This window comes from Ochotona curzoniae, unplaced genomic scaffold (assembly GCF_017591425.1).
Source record: "Ochotona curzoniae isolate NIBS_2020 unplaced genomic scaffold, NIBS_Ocur_1.0 scaffold_4701, whole genome shotgun sequence".
NCBI classification, from domain to species: Eukaryota; Metazoa; Chordata; class Mammalia; order Lagomorpha; family Ochotonidae; genus Ochotona; species Ochotona curzoniae.
This window is the reverse complement of record NW_024467122.1, coordinates 39,029,488-39,040,056: the sequence shown is the minus strand read 5'-3', so window position 1 is coordinate 39,040,056 and position 10,569 is coordinate 39,029,488. Positions and strand designations below refer to the sequence as shown.

At 51.9% G+C, this 10,569-nt stretch overlaps 1 protein-coding gene across 2 annotated transcripts; it reads right to left on the bottom strand.

Moving 5' to 3' along the window:
- Window positions 1–2,711: 2,711 nt before the first annotated feature.
- Window positions 2,712–10,463, bottom strand: LOC121148658 (dehydrogenase/reductase SDR family member 1-like). Of its 2 annotated transcripts, none has more exons than XM_040968872.1 (9): window positions 10,304–10,463; window positions 9,839–10,033; window positions 7,173–7,316; window positions 6,933–7,012; window positions 4,652–4,784; window positions 4,187–4,333; window positions 3,651–3,720; window positions 3,237–3,317; window positions 2,712–3,099 (listed from the first exon to the last, which is right to left on the bottom strand). In XM_040968872.1, exons 2-9 carry the CDS (start codon window positions 9,986–9,988, stop codon window positions 2,963–2,965), a joined length of 942 nt encoding a protein of 313 aa, XP_040824806.1. In that variant the 5' UTR covers window positions 9,989–10,033; window positions 10,304–10,463; the 3' UTR covers window positions 2,712–2,962. The 2 variants fall into 2 exon arrangements, with proteins under 2 accessions (XP_040824806.1, XP_040824805.1); XM_040968871.1 differs by having other exon boundaries at window positions 9,839–10,012.
- Window positions 10,464–10,569: the final 106 nt, after the last annotated feature.

The following is a 10,569-nucleotide window of genomic DNA, read 5'->3' as shown; positions in this document are numbered from 1 at the left end:
AGATGAGGTGACCCATTCCCTATGTGGCTGCAGTGCCCAAACAGCACATTGAGAACCAGGGAGGGAGATGGCAAAGCTGGCAGGGGGAATGTGGGCTCCCTTGCTGGACAATCATTCCTGCTGGAGAGCATGAGTTGGGATGGGGGCAGACCAGACCAGGCAGGCTACAACACCTGTGGGCCTCATGTGAGCTAGATCAGGAAAAAGCCAGGTTGGGCTGACTGTTCTGACTGGTGAAAGCACAAATTAGAGTGGGTGAGGGTTGGTTGGGCTTTGCTGCAGCATCAGGTGACAGAGGCTGGCATTGGGAGCTAATCTGTCAAATTAAGCTCCAGAACCTCTTGAAGAGTGCAGGAAGTGGGAGTGACCAAGTAGGGAAAGAATGGACACCTCCCTCTTGGGCTACCATTCCCACTGGACAGCATGAAAACCAGGACTGGGGTAGTGGTGCCTAGACAGAAAGGCACTGGATAGTAGGGCAGGTTGGGTTGAACTAGGCTTCAATGCCCATTGACATGTATGAGAGCTAAATGGGATGTGGGACAGACTGAACAAGTCCACAGTATATAGTGGCAAGCATGGGAACCAGGGTAGGGGGCAGGCCTGGTGGGGTTTATGGGGAGTCACCCCAACAAGGCTACTGGTTTGTGTGAGGGCCAAGTATGAAGTGGACAGGATTGGGCTGCAATGCAACAACCATTGGTTCACATGGAAGACAGGGCTGAAAACAGAACTGACCCAGCAATTGCAAGAACCAGCTTGTGCATAAGCTGATTGGGGTGACACAGTGCTGGACCCTGTACTGGCAAGCACATACAAGAATTGCGTATAGGATCACACAAACTAAGTTTCTTTAGAGATCCCTCCAACTGAACTGCTGATCTCAGAACCCCAACCATGGAGAGACTATGTCAGCCAGTGGTTTCTGAATAGATTTCAAGGTGCTTGGAACGGTGAGATTGGCAGCAATTCACAACTGTTGAGCTACCAAAACTGCTTGAGCAGGAGCCTCAGAGCAAGCCCCACATCGGGGCGGGGGTGGGCCTGGGATGGGTGGGAGGCTGGGTGGGGCTTCTCCCTTTGTTTCCCCTGACCCCAGATACAGGGGGGAAAAATCATTATATTAATGTGGAAACAATGGTCTTACTCACTATCCTGTAGCCCTTGACCTTTTGTACCCTAATAAACTATGTAAGATTACAAATAATAATAATAAATAAAAATGAACAAGTTAGATACTAAAAAAAAAAAAGAAAAAAAAAGAAAAAGAAAAGACAAAGGTATACACACACATAAACTTGTAGGAGGCACCCATGGATCTCAGACTCTCACTGTGGCTGTTTTAGCAGCACCTGAAGTGAAACAATGCAGACTTGAAGGAAGTGTCCACAAGCAGCTCTCACAAGGCAGTGAGCTGCTCCAGCGGCCCCTGGGGTCATCCCAAAGGGGCCATGGCAGCGGCAGCTTCTAGAAGCTCTCGCCCTGCAGCTCTGGCAGAAGGGCAGTGGTCTCAGGCCCTCTGATTGGCAGCAGCTGAGCCTTCACCTCCAATGCTCCTCTGTGCTGCTGGTAAGGAGTCTTCTTTGGAACTGCCCTTGACAGCTGCTCCTGGGAGCACACCTGCTGCCTCAGGCTGGGACAAAGCCCCTGCAGCCAAGGCTTCCAGAAAGGGCTCATGCAATGCTGAGTTGTCTTTCTGCAGAATTCAACTCAGCCCAACAGAAGGGCTGAGGTAGAATGTGCCATCAGCTGTTGCTATACTACTCCCTAGTACTCCTGATACTCCTCAGCCAGTAATTTCTTCCTGAATCCAGGAAATCACAAACAGCAAGGGACCCACCCTCATGGAACTGGGCCTCCCCCACAGATCACACTCAGCTAGGCTGCAAGCTTCCTTGAAGAGGGGGTGGAAGGAAGCATTGGAAGGCCAGTGTGAGGGTGGTTGTGCTGGGTGCTGGCTGAGGAGGTGGCCCAGCTTCCGAGTGGGAGCATGGCACGTGGCTCTGAAATGAAGAAAAGGAACAGACTTGGTGAGAGGAGGCCTTGATCCACTGACACTTTGCTGGTCAAAGAATCAGGGCTCAGGCCCACACAGCAGGGAGTCTTCAGGTGGTGCTGTGGGCAAGATACTCTTTGGGACAGCTGCGTGCCATATTGGTGGGGCTGGTTTGAGTCCTGGCTCCTTTGCTTCTGGCTTCAGCTTCCTGTTCATGTTAACACAGGGAGGCAGAAGGAAACTGCTTGAGGACATGTGTCCCCACACCCACATGAGAGACGCAGATGGAGTTCCAGCTTCCTGGATTTGGTGCTCAACCTTGGCAGCTGCTAGCATTTTGGGGTGTGAACCAGCAGAAGGGAAATCTCTTTCTGTTTTGCCAAGTAAAGAAGAAAAGAATTGGGATGAGCATGCTGGGTTAAGCTTCCCTCGGGGATGCTAGTATCCCATACCGATGCTGTTCTGAATCAAGGCTGCTCCATTTCTGATCCAGTTCCCTGTTAATGCACCTAGGAAAGTAGTGTAACCTGCACCCACGTGGGAGATCCCAGACAGAGCTTGTGGCTCCAGCATGTTCCAACCCTGGCTATTGTGGTCATTTGGGGAATGCATCAATGAGTGGAAGATCTCTTTCATCTCTCCCTCCATGTGACTCTGCCTTTGAAATGAAATAATTTTTACTTTTCTTTTTAAAAGGAAGGAAATGAAAGTACACTGAAGGAGAAGCCAGATATTTATTAACTCATAGGGAACTTTTAAATGCAGCAAAACGTGGAAGATTGAGGAAAACAAAGGCACAAAGAAACACCCAGAAGGGACTTTAAATTCACCACTGACACAGAACAGAGGTCTTCTCTTCATGTTAAGGGCAAGGGAAGGCAAGAAAGCCTGCCTAATTCCACAGGGATAGGCCCCATTACCCTCCAGGCAGCAGGAGAGAACAGCTGTAACGTAGGGCCAGGATGGTCAGAACTTGCTAGAATACAGTGTGATGAGCCACTTGGGCATACGCAAAAATCCGGGCAGGTAGGAGGCCAGCCAGCTCAAGGGGGAAGCTTGTAACAATGCGGAGCTCACAGACAAGTAATCGTAGATAGGACGGCCTGTGGGGCAACAGGAGTTGGAAGGTCAGAACTCTATTCTCCACACCCAGATTCCACAAGTTAGCTGAAGAGGCTGACATGGAGGGTGGGAGGAAAGGAGGAACATCCAAGAGCAACTGTGAGGCCATGGTTCTCACCATCCACATCCCGAAGGCCATAGCGCCGTGCCAGGTCACAGGAGGGCAACACCTTCCCACTGAGGCTCAGGATGTTGGGGTCTGTAGGCACACACACAGCAGGAGATGGCAATGAAGGAGCGGTGGAGGGAGCCAGGGTATGAGCACAACTGGACAGGGCCACTGAGTCAGGCTCAGGAGGCCAGGCCAACTGTCCTCCATTCTTAGCAAGGCTCATGACCGTACCTTGTATATCCAACTGACAATCCTGACTTGTTGGGCCTCCAAAGGAACAAAGGTGAAAGCCTCCTCTGAGAGCCAGAGGAAAAGGGCACAGTGCCCAACCACCTCCCCACCCAGAACTCGACAGAGGCTGTGCCAGCCAGCATACTCCCCATGTCCTTTCCAATTGCCAGGGGCCTCCAAGCTCCTCACCTGTTGCCAGAGCCACCACACATTTGCCACTCACTTCTGTGGATTCTGCGGATGAGAACTGAGATTGGAGCTGCAACAGAGGGCAGAGAGGTGAGAGGTGAGCTTCTGAGAGCCCTGCTCACACCTCTCTCCTCCATCAAGGCAAAGAGATGTCAGAGCCCTTCTGCAGGAGCTGCCCACACAGGGGAGCCCTGTACCCTGGCAGCAGGCCCCACTGCCTCCAAGTGGAAGGATCTGGTAGTGCCAGTGGGTGCCCTGCATCCCAGGGGAGTTCATTGTGAGGGCAAGTGCCTGGGTCTTAGAGCTACACAGCCTTCCCACTGGGGACCTCTAGGACCTTGAACAAGCTGGGTGACCTGAGTCTCAGAGAAGCCACCTACAGGAGGAAGGAAATGAAATGGTGTGGGTCCAGGGCTCAGCCCTGTGCTGTTGTAGGCAGCACCATAGGCTCCTGTGGCTTCTTGTCTGGTCTCTGAGTAAGGACAGACCTATTCCCCAGTGTCTCTTCCTCCCACACCCCTGCTTCTACTGCCAACCAGCTTCATTGTGGGATCCTTGCTCAGATGCCCCTTCTCCATCTGCTCCTTCACAAGCTCCGTCTGTACCAGTCCTGGCCACAGGGACACATAGCTGACCCCGTGGCGTCGTAGCTCATGGGCACAGTCAGCAGCCAGCCTGTCACACTGAGAAGAGATGGGGGTGGTGAGAGTCAGGACATGGGGTCATGTCACTTTCCTCCTGTACCCTCCCTGCTCCCAAGGGGCATGTCCCAAGCCCCTGTCCTTTCCAGGAGCCCTGCCATCTCAGCTGCCTGCTCCCCCTTGGTGCTGCCTACTCTGTCAACTGAAGCGAGCTCCAGCCAAGGAACTGTTTTGATTGAGCAGGAGAGAGTGGGGTACAGCCAGTCCCAACATTCTGAGCACCAGGGACAGTACTTTCTGAACTCCAAGGTATTACCACTGCCCTATCCCTCCCTGACCCCCATGCCACTGCATGCTCACCGCAGCTTTGCCCACGCCATAGGGGACGCTGAACAGATACTGCAGGCCACCCATAGAGGAAATGACCACGATGAGTCCCCGGCCAGCTGGGACCATCATCCGTGCCCCATACACGGAGCACAAGTAGTGGCCTCTGGAAGGTGGACACAGAAGGCACAATGTAAGTGCAGCCCTGGGGCTCCAGCACCCAGCAGCATCCAGCACCCCCTACTGACTGCACTTAGGTGGACTTGTCTGGGGAGGCAGCATGAGACAGGGTGAGGGGAGGGTACTGGGGTTGCAGATCAGAGGGATAGAATATCTGAGGACACATGCTGATGGGAAAATGGGTAATATGAAACACCCACTCATCCACTTGTGTGAGAATGCAGTCTAGGGGGAATCAGAGAAAGACTCTGAAACAATGGCAGTTATATTGTAACATGTTTTAGTTGTGAAACACTTAAAAATGGATAAGGTTGACAAAGAAAGACAATAGGAAACCAAGTACTTCAACACAGGAACCTGTAACACACAAGCTCTGTGCAAACTAACCCATTGATTTAGTCCATCGGACTTATTGCCCAGTAAGACTTTTTTTTGTTTCAATCACAGATGTTTAATCAGACTTTTTAGATGAACTGACAAGATTAAGCTGAACAAGCAAAATAAACTGAAAAGGAGGCCAGGAAAATTCTACAAGAATAAAAACACCTTGTGGGTGATTGGGATTATCTTCCTCCACCTCGTCTTCTCTCACACTACCCTGCACAGGGAGGGTCTCTAGCCTAGTGGGCAGGACACCCACATCCCACATTTGGCTGCCTAGAGGCAGTCCCAGCTCCTTCCCCAGATTCCACTCACCTGACAACGTGCACCCTGGGAGGCAGCAGTGGTGGCTCACAAGGGTGGGTTCCTGCCACCCACACTGGAGTGCAGAACTGAACTATAACTGCACAAGGACACTCAGTCCCAGGTCAAGCAGAGCAGGGAGGTGAGAGGAAGAACTGGTGCCTTGTCAGGACAATGGAGAACTCATCAGGGCTCAGGGGCTGGGCTCTGCCTGGAGCCCCCATCTCAGCCTCATAACCCTGGCCCGCCATCATGAGGGCGTTAAAGGAGCCACTCCAGGTGACTGTAGTGCAGTGAGGGAAGCTGCTGCCCAGAGTGCTGGCATCCCATAGGAGTGCCAGCTCAAGCCCAGCTACCCTGCTTCCCAGCCAGCTCCCTGCTGATGCACCTGCAAAGGCAGTAGCAGAGGACCCAAGGGCCAGAGTCTCTGCTCTCCATGTGGGAAACCCACATGGTGTTCTAGGCTCCTAGCTTTGGCCTGGCCCAGTGTTGGGTGTTGCAGACATCTGGGGAGTGAGCCAGCAGATGGAAGAGATGCTCTCTTGCTCTCCCTGCCTCTGTTTCTGTGTGTGTGTATGTCCCTGTCTCTCTCTCTCTTACTCAGCCTTTCAAATAACTACATAATCATCTTTTAAAGGGGGCTGAGGCCTCTCTGGAGAGCTGTGGTTGCGGGTCCTGGCGAGCTGTCAGTGTTGGCTTCTCCTTTCTTGCCTCTGAGCTGACTGTGCCCCTCTGACTTCACTGTTGGCCCACTTCTGACACCACTTCTGCATTCTTACTCTCATTGGGCTTATCACTGGGGTGAAAACTGACCAGTGTGTGTTGTGGGTGTCATAGTCACAGGTCTGCACACAGAGTTGGATTTCCCAGGTGACCCTCACATACATCTGGCATGGGTTCATAGTAGAGAGGTCACCACGGTTCCATGGTGACGCACAGAGATATAAGTGTCACATCACTAGGATTGATTCTACATGCCTAATATCTCAGTCCCATTCCAGGTGTACTTGTGACTCTGTGGCTCAGTGCCCTTAATACTCTGTCCTGGGAGGGCGTGGAGTGATCAAGTATGGCTGGTGCTGATCTTATTGATCTTATCCTGGTTTATAAGCAACTCATCCTCTAACTGACGCAAATTTACAGACAACAAGCAGTGTGTGGACAGGCTGACAGGGGTGTGTGTTTGCGGGTGAGGGTAGGCTGCCTTTCAGGTCTCCCATTGGGACAGGCAGAGTGTCAGATGAGTGTAAAGTACAGAGGGAAACACAGCAGTACTTGCCATTTTCAGGACTCATCATTCTCAGACAGAGCCTTACCTGAATGGCAATTGTGACACGAGGTATGTCAGGTTAGATCAGAAAGGAGAGGAAAGAGTTGGCTAGAGGAAGCCCGAAGGAAGATCTTGGGCCCTTGGGATGGCTAAGCAAATGTGGGCATTTAGGTCACCCACCTGAGTCCAACATTGTTGATGTCATCCCAGATGGTGGCAGGACATTCCCAGAATGCTTTATTCCAAGAATTCAAGATGGGCTGCAAGGTATAGGGAAGGTAATCAACTGCATGAATCTGAAAGCAGGAAGGTATGAAGAGGAAGGCAGGCAGAAAGAGGGGCATAATGAGCCTGGTGACCAGGACTCTGGGTGAGAGGAGAGGTCTGGAATGTGGAGTTAGGATCAAAGTTCAAAGGCACCTGAACCCCAGCATAGGCGTTGTTGACCAGCACATCCAGACGCCCATGCTGTTCCCGATTCACTTGCTCAAACAGGCTCCGCACTTCACTCTCCTGGCTGGAATCACACACCACAGGCACACAGCGGCCACCTCGGGCTTGAGCCTGCAGGGGGAAAGGACAGGAGCTCAGAGTCCTCCTGAGGGGCTCCCAACCCAGGGGGCAGCCCAGGGATCCAAGGCAGCAAGCCCATGAGGACACACAGTATTCCGTACTGCCTTCTGGTGCCTGCTTAGGAAGCTTCACAGGCTGGCAGGGTAGACTGGGTAATACCACTACTGATAATAATAAAAGAGCAGGATTACATGTGCCCCACCAGGGTTGTAGCAGAGATTCATTTTCATATGTAAGGGGAAAGAAAAAAAAAGCTTTGTGGCCAGCAGGATGGTTTAGCTGGCTAATTCTCCACCAGCAGCACCACATATAGGCTCCAGTTCATATCCCAGATGCTCCACTTCCCATCCAGCTCCCTGCTTAAGAGAGTGGGAAGTCAGTGGAGGATGGGCCAAAGCCTTGAGAGCCTGTAGCCATGTGGAAGACCTGGGAGAAGCTCCTGGTTCGTGGCTTTGAATCAGATGAGCTCTGGACGTTAATCATTTGGGGGGAGTGAGTCAGCTGTTTTGAGATCACTCTATCTCTCCTATTCTCTGTATTTCTGATTTTAAGTAAAACAAACAAATTGTTTTCAAAAGTCAATAAAAAGTAAAAATATAGAAAATGGCTCTTAGCCACCATTTCCTCTCTAAAAAGTAGTCAAGATTGATACTAATGGCCCAGTGTGATAGCATATTGGTAAAAGTTCTCACCTTTCTGAATGCATTGGAATTCTATATAGGGATCGGTTCTAATTCCAATGCCCCTACTTCCCATCCAGCTGCCTGCTTGTGAGCTGGGAGAGCAGTCAAGGATGGCCCAAAAGTTTTGGACCCTGTACCTGTGTGGGATACCCAGAAGAAACTCCTGGCCTCTGGAGTTGCATTGGCTCAGCTGCAGCTGTAGCAGCCCCAGGGGAGTGAATCAACAGACAGAAGAACTTCTCTGTCTCTCCTCCTTTCAGTATATATGCCTTTCCAATAAAAACAAATAAATCTTAAGAAAAAAAAAAAAAGACTGATATCAAGTGTCTGTGGTGCGTCACCTTGCTCTCTGTGAGCTGAGTTAAGAGTCAATGAGGTTCCGAGCCTGCTCCTGAGAACCCAGTTGCTCTCTGTGTCCTGGTCCTGGGTCCTTAGCTTTGCTCTCCTGGAGCCCCTTATGCTTGTTCACACAGTCATGGGACACTCCAAGCTCTCAGGCCGGGACCACTTGCACTGCCCAGGCACCCTTGTTCTCTGTACACCTACCTCCCACTGCATAGCAACAGGACCTTATTCCAGAACAATCCTCCTACTCCCAGATCTCCTTCTTGCTCCTTCCCTCTGACTCCCTCACCTGAGCCACTGCAGTGTCTTCCAATGGTCACCTGGCCCCCCAGGGCTCTCTGCCTTAAACAAACTCTTCCTGTCTGAACGGTCACCATGAGCCGTCAGAAACACAAACCTGAGTGTGACCTTCCAACCGAACCAGCATCTCAGAGAGTAAACCAAAGTTCTCTTGCAGGGTCTCCTGAGACCCTCATTTCCTCTCCAGCCCCTCACCCACCACACTTCCCTTGCCTGCCTCAGGTGGCAACATGAACACCTTTCACCTCCTTCCCTCTGCTTGTCCAGCCTGTGCTACCCAGCCTGTGCTTCACTGCTTCTCCTCACCTAACTTCTGCCTTCAAGACTCAGGGCAAGAACCACTTCTTCCAGAACACCTTGCTCAACTACTGCCCCTGTCACCTGCATGTGCCACCCCTCACCCATGCCACTCTGCACACACACTCCTTGTCACAACCCCCTTTGTCAGCCTGGTTTACCACCTGACCTCCTGCTGAAATGACTTTGTTAGTTATCAGAGCCTCAGCGTTTGCCCAAATCAAGTCATCCAAGGTTCGCCCCACTAAACCCAGTAGGTCAGTGAAAAGTACATGGGAAAATGGAATTTAAAGAGACTTAATTTGACTTTGCAAAACATTCTGAAAAGCATGAATAGAACAATTCCAAAATGTTAATGGAAAGTAAACATTATCCCAAAAACCTACACAGGGATTACACTCTTTTTTTGGCATTTCTTTCTTTTTTTAAGATTTATTTATTTTCATTGCAAAGTCAGATACAGACAGAGGAGAGACAAAGAGGAAGATCCTCCATTAATGATTCCCTCCCCAGGCAGCCACAATGGCCGGAGCGGAGCTTATCTAAAGCCAGGAGCTCTGCTTGTCTCCCATGCCGGTGCAGGGTCCATGGCTTTGTGCCATTCTCAACTACTTTCCCAGGCCACAAGTAGGAAGGTGGATGAGAAGCGGGGCTGCTGGGATTAAAATCGGTGCCCATATGGGACCCGGGTGCTTTCAACGCGTGGACTTTTGCATCGAGGCCACATTGATGGGCTCATTTTATTGTTTGTTTTTATCAACACAAGCACATCTTCTAATTCCACTTTCCCTGAGGTTTTGGAGTGCCCTTGTTTTTCTGGGGCCCTTCATCTCACCCTGGTGAAGACTTGGTGGCAGCTGAAGACTGAGAAGTGGGTCCCTCACTCACCTCCTGAGCAGTGGCTTGAAGGGTGTCCAGGTGGCGGCCAGTGATGTAAACAGTAGCCCCTGCCTGACAGAGCTGCAGGGCAATGCCGCGGCCAATACCTCTGGAGGCCCCAGTCACCACACACACTTGACCCTTCATGGGAGGAGCCATGGTTCACTGGCCAAGGGGGAGAACCTGAGGGAGCAGAGAAGTGCCCTGAGGGAAGGAGGCAAGGCATGTTTGCAGGGGAATACCACTATGAAAACAGGAAAGTTCCAGAAGCAACAAGTGAGTCTGATGTGGGTCAAGGGCGACTGTGGCTTCCTAGAGAAGCAAAGAGCATAGAGGAAGACCTACCGCGACCAAAGGGCCAACAGGTTAGGACTGTGGCAGACCGGACCCTCGGGGTGCAGTGTAGAACTGGGCTTCCAGGCAGAGCTGCAGCGAAACCCTTAGCTCCAAGCGTGGACGGCTCGCGCCCCTTACCTGCCTTCCCGTGGCAGCTGTCTCCGGGGTCTCTCCTGGAGTGGCTCTCTGCTCCTGCAGCCGTCGAACTTTTATTTAGGCCGCAGGGGCGGAACCAGGGCAGGGACTAGCGCGGGGTCAGCGCGCAGTGCTGCTGTGGAAGCACTCTCCTCCAGGAGGAGGCGGGGTTCCCACAGCTGCAGGCGGCTGTCGGGGGCGGGGTCTAGGCGGGGCGACTGTCGGGACACGCCCACACCGGGACGTCGCATGTCTATGACGTTTCCCCG